This window comes from Sceloporus occidentalis, unplaced genomic scaffold, assembly GCF_023333645.1.
Source record: "Sceloporus occidentalis isolate IW3139 unplaced genomic scaffold, rSceOcc1.0.p SCAF_8, whole genome shotgun sequence".
NCBI classification, from domain to species: domain Eukaryota; kingdom Metazoa; phylum Chordata; class Lepidosauria; order Squamata; family Phrynosomatidae; genus Sceloporus; species Sceloporus occidentalis.
This window is the reverse complement of record NW_028316988.1, coordinates 24,725,773-24,751,938: the sequence shown is the minus strand read 5'-3', so window position 1 is coordinate 24,751,938 and position 26,166 is coordinate 24,725,773. Positions and strand designations below refer to the sequence as shown.

General features: G+C 43.6%; 3 protein-coding genes across 8 annotated transcripts in view; 2 read left to right on the top strand and 1 right to left on the bottom strand.

The window, feature by feature from the left end:
* The window catches only part of AP3D1 (adaptor related protein complex 3 subunit delta 1), a 36,608-nt gene extending 32,181 nt beyond the window's left edge, over positions 1 to 4,427 (top strand). Inside the window, exons 29-33 of one of the 2 annotated variants that reach the window (XM_089535539.1) lie at positions 260 to 348; positions 622 to 707; positions 892 to 1,013; positions 1,307 to 1,386; positions 2,356 to 4,427. In XM_089535539.1, the coding sequence (XP_089391665.1) occupies positions 260 to 348; positions 622 to 707; positions 892 to 1,013; positions 1,307 to 1,386; positions 2,356 to 2,451 (473 nt within the window). In that variant the 3' untranslated portion in view covers positions 2,452 to 4,427. The remainder of the gene's footprint in view (positions 1 to 259; positions 349 to 621; positions 708 to 891; positions 1,014 to 1,306; positions 1,387 to 2,355) is intronic. The other variant, XM_089535540.1, reaches the window with a different exon arrangement.
* A 1,860-nt stretch (positions 4,428 to 6,287) lies between these two features.
* Positions 6,288 to 24,434, bottom strand: IZUMO4 (IZUMO family member 4). 4 transcript variants are annotated; one of them, XM_089535532.1, is made up of 11 exons: positions 24,341 to 24,434; positions 14,028 to 14,108; positions 13,049 to 13,120; positions 12,157 to 12,183; positions 11,569 to 11,644; positions 10,886 to 10,933; positions 9,740 to 9,754; positions 8,460 to 8,507; positions 8,230 to 8,247; positions 7,373 to 7,395; positions 6,288 to 6,662 (listed from the first exon to the last, which is right to left on the bottom strand). In XM_089535532.1, exons 1-11 carry the CDS (start codon positions 24,375 to 24,377, stop codon positions 6,559 to 6,561), a joined length of 549 nt encoding a protein of 182 aa, XP_089391658.1. In that variant the 5' UTR covers positions 24,378 to 24,434; the 3' UTR covers positions 6,288 to 6,558. The 4 variants fall into 4 exon arrangements, with proteins under 4 accessions (XP_089391658.1, XP_089391657.1, XP_089391659.1 ...); XM_089535531.1 differs by lacking the exon at positions 24,341 to 24,434 and adding an exon at positions 23,764 to 24,313; XM_089535533.1 differs by lacking the exon at positions 24,341 to 24,434 and adding an exon at positions 22,478 to 23,750.
* Positions 15,800 to 21,440, top strand: MOB3A (MOB kinase activator 3A). Of its 2 annotated transcripts, XM_089535537.1 has the most exons (5): positions 15,800 to 15,864; positions 16,911 to 16,986; positions 18,169 to 18,691; positions 19,787 to 19,989; positions 20,679 to 21,440. In XM_089535537.1, exons 3-5 carry the CDS (start codon positions 18,277 to 18,279, stop codon positions 20,706 to 20,708), a joined length of 648 nt encoding a protein of 215 aa, XP_089391663.1. In that variant the 5' UTR covers positions 15,800 to 15,864; positions 16,911 to 16,986; positions 18,169 to 18,276; the 3' UTR covers positions 20,709 to 21,440. The 2 variants fall into 2 exon arrangements, with proteins under 2 accessions (XP_089391663.1, XP_089391662.1); XM_089535536.1 differs by lacking the exon at positions 15,800 to 15,864 and having other exon boundaries at positions 16,773 to 16,986.
* Positions 24,435 to 26,166: the final 1,732 nt, after the last annotated feature.

Below are 26,166 nucleotides of genomic sequence, written 5' to 3'. Positions count from 1 at the left end.
AATGGATCTTGAAACCACCACTGTTTCCCACCCTGCTGTAACCCTTTTAATTCTTTAAATGGTTTACTGCTGAGTTTATAACTTAATGGTGAATTGCTCCACGCTTCTTTGCCCATTTCTCAGGGAAGAACAGATTCAGTCAAATAAATGAATGCAAGCTCAAGGAGGAAGAATTTATATTCTTTATAGAAAAAAGGAGAGAATTCATAACGTTCCTGTTACCCTGATCTAACGTTCCCCTTTCTATCTTTCAATTTAGGAGTCTCAAATGAAGCCCAGTTTGTCTTCACGTTGCAGAGTATTGTCATGGCGCAGAAGCTGAAAGGAACCTTGTCCTTCATAGTCAAAGTAAGGGCTCTTTTTTCAATAACTCTCGAATTCTTCCCATATCGTTGACTGGTGGGGTAAATATCCCACCATAGTGAAATTGAAGCATTTTCCCCAGAGCTATAGAGGATAGCTCAGGCCTTCTGTCTGTCTGTCCCTCCCTCCATCTTCCTTGCCACGTGGGCCAATTACAAAGAGTTAATGTGGGGTTGTTTCGAACCAGCAGCCTTGCCAGGTCACTGGGCTGGTGTCCCTGCACACCATGACCCACCTCTCTTTCCCCTTCTTTTGCAGGATGAAGAGGGTTCCACGCATGACAAGCTCGATTTTAAATTGCACTTCAGCTGCGCCTCTTACCTTATCACCACGCCCTGTTACAGGTAAGTCCTTCTGGCAAAGGCTGAGCATGGCTCTTAGATGCAGGGAAAGAATATAGTACGGTGCGCCTGCCAGGTGCATAATTGGAGCTTGATAAAAATTAGAAGTTAGAAAGGGATCCTTCCCCGTTTCCCAGCATTCTCCGCTATTCCTTCCGGCTACTTCCTCCCTGTGTTTTCTCCACAGCGATGCTTTTGCCAAGCTCTTGGAATCAGGGGACTTGCATGCCAGCTCCTTTAAAGTGGACGGCATCACCATTCCTTTCCACCACATCCTGGCAAAAATTTGTTTCCACCATCATTTTTCAGGTGAGTTTCTGTCATCAGGGTATTTTGTTCCCTCCCACCAGTGTCTTCCAAGTGTTTTTACCCCCACACTTTATATCCCAACTCCTCAAGGTACTCAAAGTGACATAGAAAGGATTCTGAAATTAAAATGGCACTGAGAACTTAATGCAGTGCCTTACAGAAGTACTCCACACACTTTAAGTTTCCCTTCGCATTTGTTGTGTTACACCCTTAAAATGAAATGGCTGCAATTGGCATTTTTAAGAACTTGATATACCCAAGAAACCATGCCGCTTTTTTCCCTTCTCTTCCAGTTGTTGAACGACTGGGGGACTGTGCGTCCATGTACAGCCGTTCTATCCAGGGCCATCATGTCTGCCTGCTAGTGAAAAAGGTGAGGTGGTCAGAGAGAAGGGGGTGACTTCAATGGCTTTGCCAGCCTTGGATGTGAATCCACTTTTATTCTAGATAATAGGCCCTCTTTTAAAGTGGGGGGGTCGGGGGGGAGAGGTTGAGCAGATGTTGTGCCCAAGTTCCCCGCATAGATCACTGTTTCTCCAATTCTGAGTGATTCCCAAGCTTGGAGCTACTGATTTCAGATGTTTGGGACTTCAGCCCCCAGAATTCTTGACCATTGACTCTGCTGTTCATGGAGGTAGAAGTCCCAAACATCTGGAGGACCAAAGGTTGAGAAGCTCTGACCTAGATCGAAGCTCTGACCTAGGTCATCTTTCCCTCAACCAAGAAGTGGGGACGAGATCACTCCCAGGATCCTCAGCAGCCAGTAGCAGGAATCTTGGCCACTTTCCCCTGTCACTGCTTGAGAAAGTGGGGAGAGGGATGTCTTGGGAGATGTATTTGGGGGGCAGGAGAGAGTATAGCAATGGCAGGCCGTAGTTCCCGTCTCACTGAGGCAATGCCTTGGCTCCAGGTTTGGGATTGATCTAAAGGAACTTTCCACGGTTCTGAACCTGTTGAGGTAGAGTCTAGTGCCTTGGACAACTTCTTTAAACAACTTTGTCCATTAAAACCTGGAGCAGATTTGTTGCCTCATTGACATGGGAACTACAAACTACCACTTGTAGTATTGTATGGATAGCTAGAAGATGGAATCTGAATTCTTCCACTTACACCTTGGCCCTTTTGGAAGTAGGACTAAAGGCGTGGGATCTCTGGCCTTCCAGATATTTTGGACCGCCAACTCCCACCGTTCCTTTTCCAATGGGCCATGCCACCTAGAGCTGCTTTGACTTGATGTCCAAAGCATCAGGCAGGCTTGAGGTTTCCTGCCCTGACCTAGCCCAGTTTTTTCTCTTCTTTTCTCGCTTCTTGAGTTTGGCTAACTGCCCTCTTTCTCTTTAAGGGAGAGAATTCAGTGTCCATCGATGGGAAATGCAACGATTCGACTTTGTTGGGCAACCTCCTCTCTGAACTCAAGGAGACCTTATCGAAGTGCTGAGTCCTCTTGGGGGGGAAACCCCCACTGTGGTCCCACCTTCTCCCTCAGCCTCTGCAAGAGGAGCACCGTAAGGCTCAAAAGACTGACCCCAGCTGAGCATTTAGATTTCACTCCCTCCCTTTCTCCTTCCATCCGCATGTACACTCTCCAGGGCATGTGTTCGGTTTGTGTTTTTTCCTTTCCAGCCCACCTTGAGTTGTGGTGTGAGGGATTGTTTCCCACCCATTTTTGTTCATTACGGTTTACCTTTTAAAAAAACGGTAGCCTCCTTCCCCTGGGTGGTGAACAATTTTGCGGGAACCATTTTCTGGAAGTATCTCTGCCAAAATTCCCACTGGTGGGAGGACGATCCTGAAGAAATCTCCAAATTCCTGTGGGATTATGCTTTGCTGGCAGGGGGGACGCGGGCAGCAGCTCTGGCCACCTTCCCTGCGGTGGCCAACGTGATTTCACCTGCAAGTTTGCTCTGTTGAAGTGGCAATGGCCCAGGATCCTTCTCCGCCTTCACCAGTCCAGGATGTTTTCTCCTTCCTTCCACCCCAAAGCTCTTACTTTTCCAGTCCATCTCCTCAAACAAAACCCATCGGCACCTCTGCCCCCCTCCGGTGGACCTCGGCTGGGAGGCTTTTTGTGAAGTCCATTGAAATACGTCACATTCCTGAAGTTATAGAATGTAGCAGAAACAACGACGACGACAACAAAAAGAACTGGAAACCCAAAGGCTTTATGTGTGAGTGCATGTTTTTGGTTTGACTCCACCTCATCATAGATATGTGTTTTTTTTTACCCTTTACTTGAATCACTGTGTTAGGTCGGCCAATCTTAGGGGGTCGAGAGACCCTCCTCCCACCTTCCTTTAGTGTCTGTGATTCTTTATTTTGTTCTCTTCCAAAGAGCTAACCTGTTCTGCCACCCCGTCCTCTTTCCGTGCTTCAGGCCTTGAGCTCCGGAGAGGCCAAGATGTTGCAAACTGACACCTAGGCATCAGATCAGATCATTTGGGGTGGATGCAAATCTGGAGACTGTTTTGTGTTTTGGAAAATCTGCTCTGTCTTTTTGCTAGTCATTAGACTACTTCCCTGCCCTGCACCCTGGTAATTTCTTCGTCCACAGATTTCATCTCCCACCGAGATTGGAAGCAATCCCTGATTATTTATTTGGACATTCCTCACCATCGGCACTTAGCTGTTTTGATTTTTCTTATAAAATGGCTTTCCATTGTTGGACACCACTACGAACACCAGATCTCCTCTGAGTCTAAAATCTTAAGTTCAAGGAGGAAACGGAGAAAGTTTTAGATCCTGGCTTGCTCTGATGTCGTCTTTGTTTTAAGACACTCAGTGCCTCTTACTGTTCTTCTCTGTGTTTTAGGAGTGTGCTTTTTTCTTTCTTCCTTTCTTTCAAACACCTGCAGTCATGTGTCTTTTGAGCTGTGTTCGCTCTGGCAGAACTTGATTTATCAAGACAAATCGAGGACTCGTTCCTCGTACTGAAGCAGATCTCGTAGTTCGATGAAGCAAGAAGCAATGGGGATCTGGGTCGGGTGGGTTATCGGTCGACCTTGCGTGCATTACTCCAGGATTGTTGTTTCTGGAAGAGAATCTGCACCTATTCGGACTCATCTGACAGGGCAAACGTTCCTTGGAATTAGTGGATTTGAAGTAAATAAATATATATATCTAAATATATATATATATATATATATATATTCCTGGATGAAAACTTGTCACTTTAGCATGTAGACCTGTCTTCTTACAGAACCCCTGTGTGGTGATTCTAGAATCCTCCGAAACAATATGTACGATATGTTCTGTTTAAAAAGAAATAAAACTTATTTGCTATCAACATTCCCCTGAAAAGAGGAGGGAAAAACACCCACATACCATGAAGCTGCTGTAATGATTTTTTTTGTGTGTGTCAAGATGATCCAATAAAATTTCAAAACTAGTTGAATCTGAAAGGTTTTGCTCATTGGTCTGAAAATGTTCCTCCGTGTAGTTGATGGCAATCGCTCAAATGCTGAGTCCTTTCTATGGGAGTGGGGTTGTGTGCGCCAACTGAGAGCCAATGTGTTGGTATAGTCTGGGTACTGGGCTAGGACTTGGGGGACCGGGGCTCAAATCCTCCCTTGGCCATGGAAATCCACTGTCACATTCTCTCAGAGGAAGGCAAAAGGCAAAGCCCCTCTAAAGAAATCTTGCCAAGAAAACCCAGTGATAGGGATGCCTTTGAGTCTCCGTAAGTCAAAAATGATGAAGGGAGGGACAAAGATATGCTGATGTTAGCAGTGCTGCTGTTAAAGTCTCCCAAGTCAGACAGGTTTTTGCAAAGGAGCTAAGCTAAATGTGCCAAATAGCTCCTGAGCATCAGTGATAGTAAGGTGTGTGTAACCCTAGCAGAGGAGCTCAGAAACAGTGACACTATGGTTAACTCCAAAGGAGCTGGTCCTATGTAGAAGGAGGCAATGGTCAACCACTCCTGAATGCCTTGAAAACCCTGTGAAGAGACAATCCAAAATGTAGTAATGGAGAGTGCTGTAAGATGTGACTCCCTTGCTGGAAGGTACTGAACCAGCTACTAAGGAAGAGCAGAGGACAAGTAGCAATGGGGCTAGACTCAGCCCAAAAGGATGTCCAGCTGCTGACCTTCCAGGAGGTGAAAGGAAAGCCAAAAGTTGCATGACAAATGGAGCAGGGTTGATTCAATTGAAGCCATGGCTGTCCTGAGTTTGCAAAGCCTGAGCTAGGCAGTGGATACCCAGGACTCTTGGAGGTATGTCATTATTTTAATGATTATTTAAATGTTTTAAATGTTATTTATTATGGTTATGTAGGGATTATTATGTTGTGTTCAAGGGAGGGAGGGGATGATGAGATTATTTTTGTATTAGATGGAATTATTGTTATTGTAAACCACCTCGATCCTGCTGGAGAGATGGGATAAAAATAAACATTATTATTATTTTTATTATTATTGCCATAACTTTAAAGACTCCTTTCTCCTTCCCCCTTGCACTAATCTCTCTCTTGACAATAGTTGTTAACATCAGTCCTGATAAATAGCCAGGGCAAGTTTTCAACCAAGTTTGCAAACAGGTTAAAATCCTCATGGATCAAAGCGTTGTTAATGTGAGCACCAAGGGCACGTTTATAAAAAGGTCTGGTTCCAAAAAGGTGCTTGAATGCGGGTTTGTGTTGAAATCCCTGACGCTAAAGGAGTTTCAGGATAAGAGTGGGTAGTAAGCAGTCCCCTGAATACATCACTGTCCAACCATGAGCAACATTATGGAAGACCTTGAAAATGCAGCTAAGGTGGCATAATAACGGAATCAAATGCGCAGTTTTGTCTCATGTATGCGGGCTGCAGAATTTGGATCCTGCCCTCCCCCATAAAGGCCTACAAAGTTTGGCTTGAGGTCTTAAGTGAGGCAGTTGCATTTCTAGAAAGAGCCCCTTCAATACAAATATTGCAATGGGAAAGAAAATAACACAAATGTGGCATCTGTTAGAGGTTAGGGGACTTTGGAAGACCTCACACATGCTCCCAATATGGAAATATCTTGCTCCCAAATGTCACCTCACTCTCTGGAACCCATGGCACTCCATTCCACCACATTTTGGGGGTTCAGAAGGGCCATTTTCCCAACCGTTTGGAATTTGAGTTTCAGGCCACTTACTTTTGGGAGGGAAGAGCCTCTTCATGGGCTAAAACGGGTAGACAACTCAGGGACCCCATAAATAACACACCTTCCCCGCATGGGGAAAAGAAGACTGCAAACAATGACACAACACAACAGGCTTCAAAGGAGAGGCAGGCAAAATTATATTTTTGCAAGCATTCCATAGAGGTTCATGTTGAGTTGGCATTGCCTGAAACTTTTCTTAGGGGAATAACATAGTCCCAAGCTTTCCAGGGCTAAAAGGAAGATCTTGAATCCCCGCGTTCTTTCCCCCCACTTTTCCTGAGATTGTCGAATGCTTGAAGGAAGTAGCGAATGCGCTGGGGAGGGAGTTTGAATTAACAGAGCACATGGCTGCCAGGTTGGTCACTTGTGTCCATTCAATTTCTGTGTGTCAACTTGACTGCCTTCCTTTTTGCAGAAAGAATTCAGCACTTGGGAGCCAGCAACTGGAGGGAAGAAGGCGTTTGCTCTTGCAGATCCTTCAGGGCCCTCATGTTGAGCCAATTTTTCGAGAGAGTATTCGATATACCTTGCAAGAGAGATTGGAAAGGCACACAAAATGGTTAGCAATTGATTCCCACATGTTTAGCTACTCAAAGGTCAGTCTCGGGTCTTCTCCTGAAAGACTCCTTCTTTAAAGCAATTTTAAAGTCATAGTTGTGTGTCCAAATGGACACCCAGCCTTGGCTTTTGGACACTCGGCGGAGGGGGGTTGCTCCCAGGTCAGCAGGGCATTGAATCTACTCCAGGTTTTTGTTGGCTTTAAAAGAGTTTGCCACCCTTAGGAAGCCACAATGAAAACCTGCAGTGGATTCACTGGCCCACTGACATGGGAACCAGGACCTATCACTGGTAAAGAAGAGTGGACACATACAATTTAATTTAAACCTCAATTTCACTGCCTTTGGCAAGTTACTACTAAACAAGAATAAAAATAACCCTCAAATATCTTATCTTTTCCAATTTTATGCTTTATAATATTTTTCTCTATTTCTAATGTAATTTATTTAGCATACACCTACATATACATCACAGCATAGTGACAATGACAACAATAATAACATCTAATGAGCACCCAAGGCTTCTCCTTCTGCTTTTAACCAATGCTTTTAGAGAGTATATAACCAGCTATTTGTAGTGACAAATAGCAGAAATTTAGAGGCGCCTTAAATTAAATAGACTGCAGCACTGGTTTTTCAAAGTGCCCTCCTGCTCTTAATTTTAATGTTGGAAACTTACTTGTAAAATTCAGATTATCCGGGCTGGTGAAAGAAAGAGGAAGGAAGGGTCAGATTTTTTAAAGTGAAGGGAAGAATTGAGAAACATTGTGCTTAGAACTGCGTACATCACAAACAAGCTAGCTTTCCCCATCCTGGTCACCTCGATTGGACTACAAATCCTATCATCCTCAACCAGCATGAGTGAGACATAGGCTGCCTCTAACCTTAGATGTTCCATCTATCCAGGTAAGTAAGACGTTCACAGGACTAGACAACCCAGGTTTCCTCTTTGCTTACAACAGGGATGGGAATCATGTAACTGTTGGGGATTGGGGCTCTCTCTGAATGAACAGATTGAGTCTCACTTCATCCAGGATTCTGAAATCTGAAATACTCAAAATATTCAAAATGGTCCACCTGGGTGGCTGAGACAGTGACAGCTTCACTTTCTGATGGCTCAGGGGACACAAACTTTGTTCCACACACAAGAATGGTACAACTATTATGTTTAAAATAACTTTCCGGCTATGTTATAAGGGATATAAGGTACATAACTGGGTCCCATCGCCAAGGTATCTTATTATGTATAGGCAAAAATTCCCAAAAATACTCTGCCTGTATGCCTTTCCTTTAAAAAAGTGAAGTCTTTTTAAAATTATCTAAAACCCATTACACCTTGTGGCAAGGTATTGTTTAAGGTTGCATCCTTCATTACCTCTCTTGAAAAATAACCTTTTAAAACCAAACCCAACCAAAGTGGTACTCCAATATTCAGGTATGTTTGAATATTCACGGTTTTTGTCCAATATTCCCCACTCAACGGAGACTTCTGAACCAAATAACCCCCATCATTCCAATCTTGCGCTTGGGTTTTACCTTGTGGATGTGCAGTGGCTGAAAGATAAAAATGGAGGTGAGGGGAGAGAAGGAAGTTAATTTGAGATGGAAAAGCAGTTAATTTGACATTAACTTAAACAATATGTGCACATTCCCCCAGGCTGAGATGGAAAATATATATATTTTAATGGAGTCATTTGAATCCTGAAGCATCACTCTTGGGCAACCCTCAGTTTTCCCCAATAGCTGTCAAGGAAATGGGTACATACCTAAATCCAGGGAGCTGCTTTAATCCTACCGCCCACTTTTGTGGCTCCCTGTGGAAACAACAGACGGGTTTTTAAAAGATTTTCCCTCAGGACCAGACTATTATATACTTCAGCAGCTGAGGGTTCACTTGGGTGAGGCGAGGTGGATCCATCGCAGAAGAGGATTTGATTCCCCACTTGGCCCTTGGAACCTCCTGGGTAACCCTGGTTGAGTCACTCTCCCAGCCTAAGAGGAAGCCAGTGGCAAACCTCTGAATAAATCTTGCCCAGAAATCCCTAGAAGAGGCAGTATGGTGTAGTGGCTTGAGTACAGAAATAGGAGACCTGTATCCAAATCCCAGCTTGGCTATGGAAACCCACTGGGTGACCTTAGGTAAGTCACATTCCCTCGGAGGAAAGCCATGGCTAATATGCATGGACTAAATCTGGTCAAGCAAACTAGGATAGGGTCACCGGGTGTCAGAATCAACACACAGCCATGGAGGCATGGTTTGAGTATTGGACTAGGATTTTGAGGAACTAGGTTTCGAATCCTTGCTCAGCCCTGAAAACCTATGGGGTGACTTTGGGCAAGTGACATGCTCTCAGCCTCAAAAGAAGCCCATGACAAACCTCCTTGGAATAAATCTGGTCAAAAAAAAAACAAACCTCTGAGAGGATTGCCATAAGTCAGAGCACATAACAACAAATTCATCTAATGCACATAGATGTTCTTGTACTTTTCTTCTGAAAGCATCTGGAGGTTGACAAAAAGCCCTAAGAACTTGTTGGAATAATGGGGGGTGTTTGACCCATACTCTCCAGGTGTTTCTGAACTACAACTCCCAATGTTCTGGTAGGGGCTGATGGGTCTCACAGGCCAAGGAGGGCTGTAGGATTCCCACCTCCGCTCCAGATGTTTTGTATGATGATGACTACCATCATCATACCGTTGGCCATGGTGGCTGAGCCTTCTGGGAGTTAAAAGTCCAAAACATCTGACAGGTTTCTTAATGAGCGAGGGAGCAAATGTTTTACAAAACGCCACCTTCACCTGGACAGCGTTCTGTCAATATCACCAACCAAAGCCATGTTGGGGAAAGCTTTAAACCAGGGAAAGGAATCATGCGGCCCTTGTGATGCACATGGGCTGTTAACTCTCAGCAATCCTTAGCCAACATGGCCAATGGTGAAGAGTGCTGGGGTTTGGAGTCCAATGACACAATTCCCACACTGTAAATTAAGAACTAGTGTTGTTCACAACTTAATTTACTCAAAGATGCAGAAGGGTTTCAACTTACGAGCTCAAGCCGCTTCTGAAAGAGAGAGGGAGGGGGGAATAGAGCACATAGATTAGAAATTTTGTCGGTCTCACAAGAGAGAATATTACCAAAAGTGCTATGATATATATTATAGCAGTTTTGGGAATAAGATAATGTAATATTCCCATTATATAATATAACTGCTATCTATGCTATAATATTTCTGATTTCTTTGTATGATTGTGAAAGCTGGGCAGTGAAGAAAGCAGACAGGAAAAGGATCGATGCATTAGAAACGTAGTGCTGAAAAGAGTTGGAGGGCTAAAAAGGCAAATAAATGGATCCAGGAGCAAAGTGGCTTCTCACTAGAAGCCAAGGTTGTTAAACCAAGGCTATCATACTTTGGGCGTATCATGATATGCAACTGACTCATTGAAAATGACAGTAATGCTGGGAAAAGTGGAAGACAGGAGGAAAAGAGGGAAGCCACATGAATGATGGATTGACTCCCATGCATGGCTGCCCTGAGTTTACAAGACCTGAGGAGTGTTATTACTAACAGAATCTCTTGGAGGTTTCTTAGTCATAAGGTCGCCATAGGTCCAAGCAGACTTCATGGCTATTAACAACAAACCCCAGAGGGTAGCATTCTGCCCTTCCTTTGAGATTTTGTTTTGAAACAGAAGCTATATGTCTTTGTCTCAGAGATGCTGTGTCTCTGCATGTCAGGGGTTGAGCTAGAGATGAATCCTTGGACTCCCTTCCAATTCTATGACTTAAAGAACAACCAGAGACCCCCAGATTGTTTTGGAAATCCATCCTCCCCAATTCAGACTTGGCACAGTGTGTTTCTAGAGTCCTAACATTTATCAAATGTAGGTTGGAAGGGGAAGGCTTTGGAGAAATAATAATTACTATTATTATTATTTGTATTTTCCCGCCTCTCCCAGGTGGATCGAGGCGGGATAACAACTAATTTAAAAACAATACAGAATAACACACAGCACTTCAATAAATACATAACAGTTAAAAATTAAACAAGATATCACTGGATGACTCATGGATTGCAAATTCCAGAATCCGCCCCACACCTATAGCCTACTTGCTATTCTATTGAATGATATCCAGGTACTTTTCACAAGAAGCACCATTTAGAAGGCATTCCACCCACCGCCGGAAACTTACAAGTATTTGTAGATGCCCTTCAGCGCGGCTTCCCAACCTTCGGAGGACCTGGTGGGGAATTGAAACGAGTTTTATTTATTTTTAACAGCAACCTATCAGGCTTCAAGGAAGTGTTTTCTGAAATGCATCAGTAGAGCCTCCTACTTACCGCATACAAATAGAAAAACACCCTGAGTATGGTAACTGTAATGCAGTTTGCAATCAGGTTGCATTCTGGTGGAGCAACACTTACTTCTGTAGCAAACTGTCCTGCCCTTGTTAACAGGTGTACAGTGCAATAAGGTAGTTATAACCAGTTATAAAATAATTAACATTATAAACGCACTGTAATAATTCACATGTTTATAGAAGAGTATGCCACCCCTCCTGTAAAAATAGTCCATAACACACTGCAGAAATAATCTAGTTTGAGACCGCTTTAACTGTCCTGACTCAATGCTAGGTCTCAAACTGGATTATGTCTGCAGTGTGTTTTGGACCTATGTTTGTAGGAGATAATAGGACAGACCTTCATTCAACAACATTTTAAGGCATCCAAACCATGGAGGTCCTACAAGTACAGCTTTTCTTGGCTAGAGAATATAGGTATGTACAACTCCTCAAGCACCTCAATATCGTAGTTGCCTCTAAATCCCCCAATTCCACATGCCTCCCTCCGAAAGAGAAGCATAAATGATCCTTACTCGCAGTTATATCCAAAACAAGTGGGTTTGGTCTTGTTGCAGGTCTCACAAGAGATTGCATCGTATTGGTTTATTCCTGCAAACAAAGTTGAAAAAGGAAGAAAATTAGTGGAAGGGAGGCAGAAGGGGTGGGTAATTTCTAGAGACACACTATGTCTGTCTATCTATCAATTGATCGATCAATCGATCGATTGATGGATTGATCTAATGTCTCAGCATTCTCCAAAATGGGACACAGGATAGCTCACAAATGTGCAGGCTATTTGCAGCATAGAGAGGATTGTGTTGTACCTTTATGCTACATAAGATAAGGCACATTTCTGAATCAAATAAATGGCAACCCTCAAAACCTTATCCCAGCACCCGCATGGATGGATTCACAGTGCTATACACATGGTTTTATCAGTTTCTCTCACGTCTGAACTGTTTACAAATCAAAATTTCACATCATTTCTATCTGAATTATGAAGAAACTGGAGACTTTGGGTAAGCGTTTATCAGCCTGAAGCAAAGGAAATGTACAGCCAACCCAACTTTCCATCTGAAAGCACCTGAGTCTGGCTTTCTCCCCCTTCCTGCCTCACTTACCACAATGGCGTTCACACTTCACTCTGCCTAAGTAAAAAGATTGGGAAAAAGAAAAGAAAAGAAGTTTGGACAGATTCAGCGTAGATGGTTGGGCATCTCATTCAATTCTGAAGTTTTCCCAAAAAGCCTATTAACATCAGGGCTGCAGTAAAGCAGTCAGTCAATCTGTCTGGAAGAGGCATTCTTACTAGCTGCCATTTCAAACATCATTCAAAACAGTGGCAGGCTTAGAAGAAGCATCTTGCCAACAGCTGTTTTAGGGAAGACCTTTCTATCTTAGGAGAGTCTTATTGTAGGGAGTGTCCTGGAAGCAGCATCCCCCTTTTTAGTGCGTACAAACATTAGAAAAGTCATTCTTGCTTGCGGCTGCTTTTTCAGAAGAGGCATTCTCAAATTGGCTGCCTGTCTTAGAAAAGCATTCTTACCCACTACTGTATTAGCATTCCAATCCAAACAGGTATTGTTTTAACAAAAACATCCCCTTTCTTTCATGCATGCATGCAAACAGTATGGCAGTCTTTGTTAGAAGAGGCACTCTCACCCGTTGCCATTTGAAGGGGGATTCTCAAACCAGTTGCCCATCTTAGAAGAAGCATTCCCACCCACTGCTGTGTGAGAGGAGGCATTCCTAGCAGGCGCTGTCTTAGAAGAGCCATTCCCCTGCTTTCACACATGCAAGCATTAGAAGAGGATTTCCACCAGCTACCATTCAAAAAGGTATTCCCACCAGATGTTCTTAAAAGAGGCATTCTTCTTTTCCCACAAGTGCAAACGGGAATGCCTCTCCCTGAATGAGGCTGCTCCAACACACACACACACACACACACACACACACAAATGTATAGATATATAATTGAAGAAACAATCTCAGAGCAAAGGAGGGAAGTCTCACTTTCAATGATGGCATTCCGTAGCATTTTGATTTGTTCCTCGAAAATGGAACGCAGGATTTCAGGAAGAACACCTTGGAAAAAGAAAAGGGGAAAAAGAGAGAGAAATGCAAAATTATGAAAATAGTGACAAAATTGCATGCTACGCTTTTGCATCAATGTAATAAATAATTAAATCATAAAGAAAAGCTGTATTGGCCACATTCCTGAGGCTGCATCCCTTTGTACATTTACTTGGAAGTGAGCCTTTTGGAATTGTGTTGACTTCTGAGTGTATACATTTAGAGGATACACGACTTGAAGGCACACAACAGCAAAGTGAATCAGCACACAGGTCAGTTTTATTTACTCGGTGTTTCTAACTGGGAATGTACAGTAGGATATTTTGAACACTGAGTTAGGGTCGGTTTGCTAAATTTGGTTATTTTTAGGGCACACAGAACCCTTGGACAGTGAATCATGGGGAACAGCACAGATATAAGAGGAAAATGATCCAGGAAGGAGGAGGAAAGAGGTATGAACAAGGCTTATTTCTGTGTATAAGCATTGGGTAGATGGATAGATAGGTGGATGGATAGATAGATAGATAGACGATGGATGGGTAGCTAGGTAGGTAGGTAGGTAGATGGATAGATAAAAGAGACTGACTGTTGGATAGATGGAGGGATGGGTTGATAGGAAGATAGGTAGATGGATAGATAAATTGAAAGATAGACGGACGGATGGATGGATGGGTAGATGAACAGATAAATTGAAAGGCAGACTGACACATAGATGGATAGTTGGATGGATAGATAAATTGATAGACTGATTGATGGATGGACATATAAATGGATGGATGGATGGATGGATGGATGGATGGATGGATGGATGGATGGACAGATAAATTGATAGATTGACAGATGGGTAGGTAGATGGATAGATAAATTGATAGACTGCCTAATGAATGGATGAATGGATATAGAGGCATACAGTATTTACCTGGCTTGTATGTCTTGCCTTTAAACAAAGTGTCGAGTTTTCCATACACCTTGGTTGCTATCCTCTGGAGTTCCTCCATAGCTGGCAAAGAAAAATGCAGAAGCAGAGGGGAGGAAGGGAAGGGAGATAGTATCAAACACTAAACCACCTCAAATCTTGCATTCCCTGCTCCAGAAAGTACTGAATGGGGACTTGCTCTCATTGACTGATGGCTGTACCCTGTTGGAATCCCTCTGCCAATTTAAGAAATACAGAAATTGTGAGTGTCTTGAGGCAGTGAATCTACAAGTTCAGGAACACTTGCCAGGGATCCTGGGATTTGGTTGCATCTACACTGTAGAAATAATGCAGTTGGACACCACTTTAAGTGCAGCAGCTGTCTCCTTACAGAATCCTGGGATTTGCAGTTTCACAAAGAGTGTTCTTCCCAAATCTCAGGATTCTGTAAAATGGAGCCGTGGCAAGTAAGAGTGGTGTCAAACTGCATTAATTTCTACAGTGCAGATGCACCTAAATCTCAGGATTCCCTAGGATGGAGCTATGGCCCTTAAAGAGGTATCAAACTGCGTTAATTTCTACAGTGCAGATGCACTCAGTTCCAGTATGGAGCTGTGGCGTTTAATGTGATATGAAACTGCACTGTTTCTATACTGTAGATGCACCCTCCTGGTCTTGTGGCAGTGAGTCCCACAAGTTAAGCAGTCCTGTTGCAAAAGGCTTTCAAAATGGGTGTTTTTTTGGCAGGGGGGCTACTCACGGATCTCAGGTGGCACCCCGAGGTTCAAGCCCTTGAGGGTGTCTTGGGCCCATCCTCTCAGCCTCCGTCCGGCCGCTGGCACGTCCCCCAACCCCCAGGACTTGCGGCTCAAGTGTGGGGCATAGGAGGCGAAGCGGATGGCAAAATTGGGCTCGCACTGCAGGCAGGACCAGGAAGAAGGGATGGGTGCCAGGAGCAGCACCCGCGCCAGGCTCCAGAGGAGGAGACCCATGGCTTGCCTGGCCTCCCTCGTTCCATCTTGTGACATCTTCGGACGGAACATCGGAAGCCGGGGGGCATTCCGGCCCCACATTCTAGAACCTCTCAGGCTCTTGCGCTCCTTTGGCACTGCAACTCCCAGCAGCCCTAGACAGCATGGCCGACGGTCAGGAACGCTGGTTTGAAGTCACAAGCCAGAAGCACATTGACCATATTCTCCACTGTTGAAACCAGCGTGGTTTGAGCATTGGGACTCTGACTGAAGGTGAAGAAGATGTCTTGCCTGGTGGGTTTCCATGGCCGAATGGGGATTCGAACCCTGGCCTACAAACCCTGGTTTATTTATGCACACTGAACCGTCCAAAAGCGAAGGCGTCACCATCTCAGCCACCCAAGATGGACAATTTTAGATAAGGGAAACCCAACCTGTCCGTTCAGGGAGGGCTCCAAGCCTCACCTTTTTACAAAACTACACATCCCAAAGCAAAAAGGTGCCCCTCTCTCAGCCACCCAGGGATGTGTAGTTTTGCAAAGGTCTCTTAGTGCCTTGGTGCAGAAACAAACCCTACAGACCCCATGGTTTTTATAGCATGGAGCCATAGAAGTTCAAGTGGTGCCCAGCCAAACTGCCTTCCATTTCTAGTGCAATCACTTTAACATTTGCAAAAGTAACAGGCTAGAAGTTGCATTCCTGGTGGAAGAAAGGGAGGAGGAAGAAAGAAGGCTTTTGGGTGGGTGTGTGTGTGTGGGGGGATTAGGACCCGGAAGGGGAGGGGCTTCATGCAAAAAGCTTCCCCCAGGGAGGAAAGGTTTTGAACTTTCCAAACCTCTCCTCCTGGGCTTTTCCTGCAAGAGACACAGGTAAGGAATAAGAAGCACGTGGGGATCCAACAATCCACGTGTATCCCCTTTCTCTGCTTCCTTTTCAAATGCTTTTTTGTCCCCCCCCCCTTAAAGAAATAATCTTTGCTTTGCTTTTGCAAGGCATGGCAGCCTCTGGGTTTCCGGTCCTTGCAACAGGCCAAAAAGCAAAGCCACTCCTTCCCTCCTGAAAAAGTAACTTTTGGGGGGAGGAGAGAGGAGTCCCTAACTTTGGGGGAGTGTGTGTGTGTGTGTGTGTATATATATATTAGCCAGGGTTGCTAACTGATCATAAAAGTATAGATAGATTAGATAGATTAGATAGATTAGATAGAGAGAGAGAGAGAGAGAGATGATAGATAGATAGATAGATAGATAGATAGATAGATAGATAGATAGATAGATAGATAATGAAAGTTTCACAACCTCATACTCCTGTATCGTTCTTCGATGAACTTTTGTCTAAAATCAATTAAAAACCTACTAATTCTGACCTGTCTTAAAAAAAGGTCACCCCCAAATTAAAAAGAATGGAATACACAATTTTCCCATAGAAACAACATACTAGTCTGTGTATTTATCACATAACAAACATGTGCTGTTGTACTATAAACATTTAAACACAATGCCTTTACAAAATCCAACATTTTCCCCCATTTCTTCTTGCTTAAGAGGAACCCTCGTTGCAGTTTGTCCTTGCCTTTGCCAACTTCATTCAGTTCTGGCGTCACTTGACTAGCTCTTTCTGCACACTGTCGACTTCTTGGTATTTCTATAAGCGACAATGGCTCTGCTCTGATGTCAGCTAGATTTCCCCAGAAGCGGCCTTTTCATATGAGGCAGCTTCCCTTCCCCTAAAAGGAAGTGCTCTGGAGTTCATTACTCATTGTGGGTTTTTTAACCCAAGCGGCTGGTGGGGCCGAAAGAAACGAGAACAACGCTGGGGATGGTAGAAAAAAGGAACCGCTCCTTGCCTTTGTCACAGCTCCTCTTAAAGTAGATTTCCTTAGAATACTATATTTTGTCTTGCGTTTTCTGCTCCGTAGGTCTTTCCGCCTCTTTGAAACCGATTCCTGCAAAGCTGTTGATGGGGATTTCTCTTTGAGGAGCAAAGAGATGCAGGTGAGACTTTTGATTTTGATGATGGAATAAGGACCTTTATGGGGACCAGATTTGAATACACTTTAGTTTTTCAGCCATTGTGGTTTGAGTAGGACTCCTGGAAACCAGGGTTTGAATCCCTGTTTGGCTATGGAAATCCATTGGATGACTTTGGGCAAGCCATACACTCTTGGCCTCTTGCTGTTACTTTCCTAGTTTAAATTGTACACTGCCATCCAATCTCATTGGATGAAAAGCAGCAAAGGGTTTTTTATTTTAAACAATCAATCTTATGAAAGCAGGGAAGTTAGAGTGCTTTTGTGGGATTGGAGAGATCAGTGTTCAAGTCCTTGTTCCGTTTCTTCAAGCCGTTTCTGACTTATGGCAACCCTAAGGCAAAGGTTTTCTTGGCAAGATTTGTTCAGAGGAGGTTTGACATGGCCTTCCTTTGAGGCTGAGAGAGCATGACTTACCCAAGGTCACCCAGTGGTTTTACATGGCCGAGCCAGGATTCAAAGCCTGGTCTCCAGAGTCATAAGCTGCCCTTATATTTATATCCCAGCTCAACCACAGTGATTGAACCGAACCTCCATGAACAGAGGCACTTTGCCTCCAAAGACTAGCAGCCAGGGGAGATTGCTGTCATCTTGGTGACCTTTTTATTTTGGATTGGAGGAGAGGGACTTGGCTGTCCCTCGCTTGAGTTGGGATGCTGGGTCTAATGATCCTTCAGAGGCCACCGTTCCTACATTTATGTGAATACTTGCAAGCCTGTAAAGAGCAGAACTAACAGCTTGGCTCTGTTCACTGGGTCACTGGGTTGTTTCCCTTGAGCTGTGAAACAAGATCTTCTCTGCCGGCTGAGCAGTCTCTCTCTCTTTCCGTCTCTGTTATTTCCACCTTCTTACCAGAACAGAAATGTGTTCGCCGGATGTGGTTGCCACCAGCCCTGAGCCAATTTCTTAGCAATGCTCTTGCATCTTCTCCCCATCTGAGTTCTGCTGCTTTCTGCAACGGAAATACAGAGTTTCCTATTATCCACGTTTTTCATTTATCCATGGTAATTCTGGGATTGATTATCCCAAACATACTGTATTTTGCTCTCCTGAACTTGTTGTCTAGATCTTCTAGTAATGCCTCGGAGCATATTGCATATTTAGACCTCCTGTTCCCCAAATTTCACTGTGTATCTCTTGATTTCAGATTTTGCAAAGCATCTGAATCACCTGCAAAACTTACTGAAGATTTAGTCCCTCTCTGGGTGTCCAACTACTGAGGGACTTAAAACAGAGAACATTGCAGGGCGAGGAAATGTCTAACCCATTAAAGCAGGTTTTCAACAAGGACCGAACGTTCCGCCCGAAGCGGAAATTTGAACCTGGGACACAACGCTTCGAGCTCCACAAAAAGGCCCAGGCATCGCTCAATGCCGGATTGGATTTGAAGCTGGCGGTGCAGCTGCCGCGCGATGAGGAGCTGAATGACTGGGTGGCGGTTCATGTGGTGGACTTTTTCAACCGGATCAACCTCATCTACGGGACGGTCAGCGACTGTTGCACAGAGCAGTCCTGTCCAGTCATGTCTGGTGGTCCGAAGTACGAATACCGGTGGCAGGATGAGAAACACCGTAAGCCGACCGCCCTTTCCGCTCCCAAATATATGGATCTCCTCATGGACTGGATTGAGGTACAGATCAACAATGAAGACCTCTTTCCTACAAATGTCGGTGAGTCAGGATGGGGAGAAATTCGGAGATCTGAGAATGGGGCAGCCTCTGGGGGAGAGAATAGGTTTCTCTGCCTTGCCTCCGAATAGGAGGCACAAAGGCAACCCAGAAGTGCCACCATGCCACTTCTGTTTCCAGTTTCAGCTGTGAATCAACTCTTTCCATAAACTTAGAGAATTTAGGGTACAGTAGAAGATTCTTCCAATCTGTCCCCTTTTTACAGCAGTGATTCAGGTGGACTTCAGTTTGAAAGGCTGCAAAAAAGAGACTGGAGGAAACGTGCAGATGGCTAGTTGCACTTTCCCCATCCTTTGATTGCAGTAAGTCAAAAGCCTTGGAGTGTAGCGTGGCCTCAAAAAAGGCAAAAGTCATTGTAGGCTGTGTCGATACAACTGAAATTTCCAAGTACTGGGAAGGAATCGTTCTCTTTCTTATACTTTGTTCCAACTTCCACCTGATGTGCTATGTTTAGTGGGTATTACCTGGATAGTTGCACTGTAAGATGAATGGAGGTGAATTATTTGTGTAAGAGGAGGCATTGGATTTTGCGCAAGCTTGCAAAATGTATCCTCAGTGAGACAAAACAGGAGTTGGGATACATGAGGGCTGCAAGTTCCCTGTTCCTCTTCATTTTGGACATAGGAAATCAGCATCCACATTTCACCCAGTGCCCATGGTTGCCTCCAGTTTTTCTTGAAAACTGATGTTTAAGTTCTTGTTGGTGACATTGTTATTGTTGTGTGCCTTCAAGTTGTTTCTGACCTATGGCAGCCCTAAGGAGAACCTAGCACAGGGTTTCCTTGGAAAGATTTATTCAAAGGAGCTTTGCTTTTGCCTTCCGCTGAGGCTGAGGGAGTGTGACTTGCCCACAGTCACCCAGGGGGTTTCCCTAGCCGAGCTGGGATTTGATTCTTGCTCTCTGGAGTCCTCATCTAATGCTCAGTCCACTACACCACACCGGCTGTCCGCTTCCTATGGAAACCTCCAGTGCCCATGGACACCAGCTGTCTGTGCCAAATCTGGGCTGGTAGACATTCAGCACTTGCCCTCTCCTTTCCTTTCCTTTTGTCTTAGCCTCTTTGATATTTCTCGCAGGTACTCCCTTTCCCAAGAACTTTCTCCAGGTGGTGAAGAAGATCCTCTCCCGCCTTTTCCGCGTCTTCGTCCACGTCTACATCCACCACTTCGACCGCATCGCCCAAATGGGCTCAGAGGCTCACGTGAACACTTGCTACAAGCATTTCTACTATTTTGTCAAAGAGTTCAACCTCATAGAGACCAAGGAATTGGAGCCACTGGTGAGTGTGCAGTTGGGCTTGGCAGGCAGAGACTGCTATTCCAAGAACGTATTCTACAAAATGGCTCTAGGAGATGGGTTTATTTGTTGTTGTTGTTATGTGCCTTCAAGTCCTTTCCGACTTATGGCGACCCCATTTCGCAGTTTTCTTGGCAAGATTAAGGAATTAGGGAGGCATACATAGCTTTCCTACAACCCACATATGCAGGGAACCTCGAACAAGTATACTTTAGTTAACAAACCCTTTGTTAAGGCTGCGCTTACACTGCAGAATTAATGCAGTTTGACACCGCTTTAACTGATATGGCTCCGTGCTATGGAATCCTGGGATGCTTACTTTTGTGAGAGATTTAGCCTCGCTCAACTACAGATCCAAGGATCTCCATGCATGGAGCCATGACAATTAAAGCGGTGTCAAACTGCATTAATTCTGCAGTGTGGCAGCAGCCCTAATTAGAGGCTTTGCTAATTGAGGTATGCTTATTCTAGGTTCCCTAAATATAAGGATTGGGTTTTTAAATGCTGGATCCTGTGCCCAGTTTATTACTTTGGGCTTCTGCAATACAGAGGCTGACTTGTCTAAAATGTTCCTTTTGCAATTCATTTCTTGATTTTTTCAGTGTTAAAAGGTGGGAGAGGAAACAAAAGCATTTGTGTCAACGCCTTCCCTCTGCCTTCTCTTTTTGACAGAAGGAAATGACCTCCCGGATGTGCCACTGACCTTTGGGGACCCTTCCTACCACTTTGTGAGCCAGGCCTGACCCACAGGCATCTCTTTCTCAGGACTATGGAACTCCTCTCCACCGCGTAGTGTGCCAGCATGGACACTTCCCTTTGAAAAACAACAATAATAGTAGTAATTACGTGTATCTTCGTAATGTTAAAAATCATTTTGGAGCTCCTAGTGCAAGGGTGGGCAACTGTCAGCTCCAGAGCAGACCCAAAAACATGGGGAAAATGGCCTCTGGAGAATGTTTTGGGGGAACAAGGAAAATCCCCAAAAATGGGGGACCCATCCGAGTGCAACTGTTTTATGAGATTCTTTTCTTCGTTGGATTATTGATAGAGACGTATATATTTTAAAGGACTTGTGAATGTTTGGGGAAAGGACCACTGTTAAATATAATATATATGTATATATTTTAAAGGCTGACCGTCTTTTTTTCCTATTACCCTAAGCCATCTCTAGGACTCAGATGTGGGGTGGCAGGGTGCAATTTTCTCAGCCCCCAAATTCCTGTTTTCAACAGGGTTCAGGATTTGTCTGTTGGGTCACAAGAAGCCTTTGAGTCAGCCAAATAATTCAGATTTGTGTCTCGGTAAATTTTGAAAGAATTTAGCGATTAGCTACCCCAGTCGGACACAATGGAAACCAATAAGGCTTGGGGGATATTTTAAAGGAAAATAAAACTTCTGCAGAACCCTTTTTCCGCTTGGTATCTTGTGTAACACCATAAGTTGCGTCTCAGCTGCTTTGTTCTCGGGGAAGAGATTGGTCACAGTTGTGTGTGCGTGTGTTCGATACGAAACACATCTGATCCAAATCAAACTTGGAAGCTTTACTTCTGTGGACTACATGTCCCATCCTCCTCCAACCAACAGCCAGTTTCAGCTACTGTTTCCTAAAAGAACTCTCCTGGAGGGGAATTTGGATTACTGATTTGCTTCAGAAGTGAATGTCTCTTTCAGTTTGCAGCTTCGTTTTGTGTGACATTGTCTTCCCCAACATAAACACACTGTGTCCTTCTCATTTCTCAGACGGAGGGAGATTCCAGATGGGAATTTCCAGCTTCTGGTAAAAACTTTTAAAGTTGATTTGATGTCCCCTCGCCTTGGTCTGCCAACAAATCCTGGATCTCAAGTTACAGTATTATAAGAAGGGACTTTTGGAAGGAAATCCTTCAAACCTTTTTTTTTTTAAAGAGAGAAAACCAAAACTACATATAATCTTTCCAATAATATATTCCTGCATTTCTGTTTCTGTTTGGACCTCTGACATACTGAGCTGGGTGCAGTTTTATCTTCTCTCCCAGTTCCAGCCTTTTACTCTTTGCTGGTTTCTTGGGTCATGAAAAGTCAATGGAATCAAAGATTATTCTTAAGTGCTGGAAGGAATCCATGACAAAACTAACGCTCAACCACTGCTTAAAGATCTCTAAAGAATGAGAATCCACTGCCTTCCAAGGGAATCCATTCAAATGTCAGACAACTCTTACAGTCAAGAAGTTCTTCCCAATGTTTAGGTGGAATCTCTTTTCCTGGAATCTGAATTCATTTGTGTTTTCATCTCTAGAGCAGCAGAAAATAAGCTCGTTCCATCTTAAGTTGGAAGGAATCCATGACTAAAGTAAACCTCAACCACTGCTTAAAGATCTCTAAAGAATGAGGATCCACCACCTTCCAAGGGAATCCATTGACTTGGAGGACAAAATAGGGGGCATACTTATCAAACCTGAAGATGACACCAAATTAGGGAGAGTAGCTAATACCCCAGAGGACAGGATCAAAATTCAGAATGACCTGAATAGACTAGAAAGCTGGGCCAAAGCTAACAAAATGGAATTCAACAGGGAGAAATGTAAGGTACAGCACTTAGGGCAGAAAAAAAAATGCACAGATCTAGGATGGGGGACATATGGCTGAATGAAACTATGTGTGAAAGGGATCTAGGAGTCCAAGTAGATCATAAGCTGAACATGAGTCAACAGTGTGATGCGGCAGCTAACAAGGCCAATGCGATTTTAGGCTGCATCAATAAAAGTATAGTGTCTAGATCAATGGAAGTAATAGTGCCACTCTATTCTGTGTCCAGTTCTGGGCACCACAATTTAAAAAGGATGTGGAGAAACTGGAGCGTGTCCAAAGGAGGGCAACTAAAATGGTGAGGGGTCTGGAAACCATGCCCTGACGAACAACAGGGAGCTCTTCTCTTAGCCTGGAAAAGAGAAGGCTAAGGGGTGATATGATAGCCCTGTTTAAATATTTGAAGGGATGTCATATTGAGGAGGGAGCAAGCTTGTTTTCTGCTGCTCCAGAGACTAGGACCTGGAGCAGTGGATGCAAGCTCCAGGAAGATAGGTTCCACCTGAACATTAGGAGGACCTTCCTGACAGTAAGGGCTGTTCGACAGTGGAACACAATTCCTTGAAGTGCAGTGGAGTCTCCTTCCTTAGAGGTCTTTAAACAGAGGCTGGATGGCCATCTGTCGTTGGTGATTTGATTGGGAGTTCCTGCATGGCAGAATGGGGTTGGACTGGATGGCCCTTGGGGTCTCTTCCAACTCTATGATTCTATGATACGTTCATCCCAATGTTTAGGTGGAATCTCTTTTCCTGGAATTTGAATTCATTTGTGTTTTCATCTCTAGAGGAGCAGAAAACAAAGCTCATTCCATTTCCTCCATGACATCCCTTTAGCTAATTAAAGAAGACTATCCTATTTGGTGGCAGCGCCGGGATCCAAAAAATCCAGTTGCTGAGAGTGTACTTGAGTTTTGGAGTTAGGATTCTGAGTGCGAGTTACCAGAAACCCAATGTTTGGTTTGAACTTTAAAGTAAAGAAGTTCAGAAGTTTATAAATTATAGGCGTTCATGTCAGGGGAGTAATCTCTGAGGTAAATGTAAAGGGTATTTGTAGGAGATTACTCGGATATTGACCACGCTGGAGAGTAACTAGTCCCTGAGGTAAATTGCTGAGGTAATTGTAGAAAAAAGAAAGGAGAAAAAGCACTCCATTTATAACAGGAATAGAACAAAAGTACACATAAGAAACTAACTTGAAAAGTGATTTCTGAGGTAAAAAACATTGGTGTAAAGTAGGAAATCACTAAAACCAAGTGTCAGCTTAATAACCATCTGAGGCATAAATAGTTAAGAGTATTTCCTGAGGTAAAAGTTTTAGGTAGATGTAGGGAAATGCCATAAATATGCCTCCTAAGTAAATAAAACCTCCAATGGTGCCAGAAATGGTAGAAGAAAAAGGAGTTAGAGAAGAAATGGTGGCCAGCCTTGATACTTCCATTTCCTGAATCTGAATCTGAGGAGAGTGTGGTGATTTGGAAAAATCAAGCTTGAAATGGCTAGACTTAAAAAGGAAGAAAAAGAAATTGAAATGGCCAGAATTAAAAAAGGAAGAAAGAGATAAAGAAAAAGGAAACTTGAATTAGAAAGAATAATGTTAAGACAAGCTGAACTGGAAAAAGGAAGAAAGAGGCAAAACCGCCTCTTGAGTCTTGGCTAAGAAAACCCTATGAAAATTTATGGTTTCAGAATACGAATCCTTCCCTAAAGAGTTGATGCGTATTATACTCAATGGCGCATATGAAACGTAACAGGATTGTTGTAGTTGCGCACCTCCCTGAGCATCCTTTTCGGTGCCAAACACCGACATGTGTTACTGTTATGGCGTAAGCTTTCTTGTTGGTCAATGGATGCAGCAGAGCTGAAATAACATAAAATAAAATGCATGTGCACAAGCATGACCCATCATTAATAATCTATTTTTTTAAAAAAAACAATTAAAAACCTCCACGTTATACAATGGCGTTGTTGTTGCTGTGTGCCTTCCAAGTCATTTCCAACTTACGGCAACCCGTAAGGCTTTTGCCTTCCTTTGTGAGGCTGAGAGAGTGTGACTTGACTAAGGTCACACAATAGATTTCCATGGCCAAGCAGGGATTCGAACCCTGGTCCCCGGGGTTTTAGTCCATTGCTCAAACCACTGCACCATGCTGGCTCCCCAGGAATAAATGCACATCATAAAATTATATAAAAAAGCATCATATATGTGTGTGTGTGTGTGTGTGTGTGTGTGTGTGTGTGTGTGTGTGTATATATATATATATATATGATGCTTTTTTATATTTTTCTGATGTGCATTTAATCATGGAGAGCCAGCATGGTGCAGTGGTTTGAGCAATGGACTGACTCTCTCTCTCTCTCTCTCTCTCTCTCTCTCTATATATATATATATATATATATATATATATATATATATAATCCAAAAGCAAATGTAAACCAAATGCTTTTCTTTCCCTTCTGCTCTTCAGTTTCTCAAGAGGTAGTATCTGGGTTTTCCCTCTGGAGGGTGCTATTTTCCAATCATGCAACATACCAGGAGATATATATATATATATATATATATATATATATATATATATATATTGCATACTTAAGAGATTTAAGGTGGAAATGGAAAAAATATTTTGAAAATTTGGGGGAACATTTTTATCATGCTCGCCTCGCTACCCAGCTCCCTCCTTTATGGAAAATGCAGTGCAAAATGCATGTATTTGGGAATTTCCCATGCAAGCCTACTTTAGGGAATTAGAGAAGGGACTCTGCTTTGCTGTGACGACAACCCTGCAAGGATGCTCAGGTTGAATGAGGGATGAGCTTGAGATCATGCAATGAAAGGGTCATCATAAATTAGAAATGGCTTGAAGACACCAACGCCGTGTCTTTTCTCTACACATTTGCTGTGGTTAGGGGTGCAAGATCCCAGTGAAAATGGAAGAAACACAAATAACCGTTGGAATTTTTTAACCTAAGAGAACACCTTTCTAGGAGTCTCAGTCTAGGTAGTGCAGCACAACTCTATGGCTACCATCTGGCAGAGGTTGACCATAGAATTGTGCGGGAGGACCTAGAAATACCTAGAGAAATGTTCTCTCTAGGAATCTCTAGGTCCTTTGGCACAAGTCCATAGTCAACATCTGCCAGAAATTGACCACAGAATTGCACTGGAGCACTAGAAAAGTATTATCTCTAGGAATATAGGTCTTGCAGCACAGGTCTGTGGTCAACATCTACCAGAAATTGACCAAAAAATTGCAGTGGAGGGCCTAAAAATGCTTAGAAAGCGCTCTCTCTAGGAATTTCTAGGTCTTCCAGAGCAAATCCGTGGTCAACATCTGCCAGAAATTGGCCAAAGAATTGCACTGGAAGACCTACAAATGCCTAAAATAGTGTTCTCTCTAGGACTCTCAAGGTCCTCCAATGCAGCTTCTGGCAGATGTTGACCATAGAGTCACTCTGGAGGACCTAGAAATTCCTAGAGAGAACATATTAATAAAATTTACGAATAATCAAAGCTGCAAAAGTCAAAGCCGCAAACTGACTGTATGTTCAGATTCTATTAAAGCAGACTTTCTAGCGCTTAATTATCAACGGAGTTCAGG

What these genes read in the sequence shown, in the direction of transcription:
- IZUMO4 (XM_089535530.1), bottom strand. Translation starts at nt 15,097, where the DNA reads ATGTGGGGCCGGAATGCCCCCCGGCTTCCGATGTTCCGTCCGAAGATG. An exon ending in AGGCAAGACATACAAGCCAG is followed by an intron (nt 13,121 to 14,027) that starts GTAAATACTGTA and finishes TCTTTTTCCAAG; the next exon opens with GTGTTCTTCCTGAAATCCTG. An exon ending in ACGGAATGCCATCATTGAAA is followed by an intron (nt 12,184 to 13,048) that starts GTGAGACTTCCC and finishes CTTTTTACTTAG; the next exon opens with GCAGAGTGAAGTGTGAACGC.
- MOB3A (XM_089535537.1), top strand. Translation starts at nt 18,277, where the DNA reads ATGTCTAACCCATTAAAGCAGGTTTTCAACAAGGACCGAACGTTCCGC. An exon ending in CCTCTTTCCTACAAATGTCG is followed by an intron (nt 18,692 to 19,786) that starts GTGAGTCAGGAT and finishes TATTTCTCGCAG; the next exon opens with GTACTCCCTTTCCCAAGAAC. An exon ending in CCAAGGAATTGGAGCCACTG is followed by an intron (nt 19,990 to 20,678) that starts GTGAGTGTGCAG and finishes TCTTTTTGACAG; the next exon opens with AAGGAAATGACCTCCCGGAT.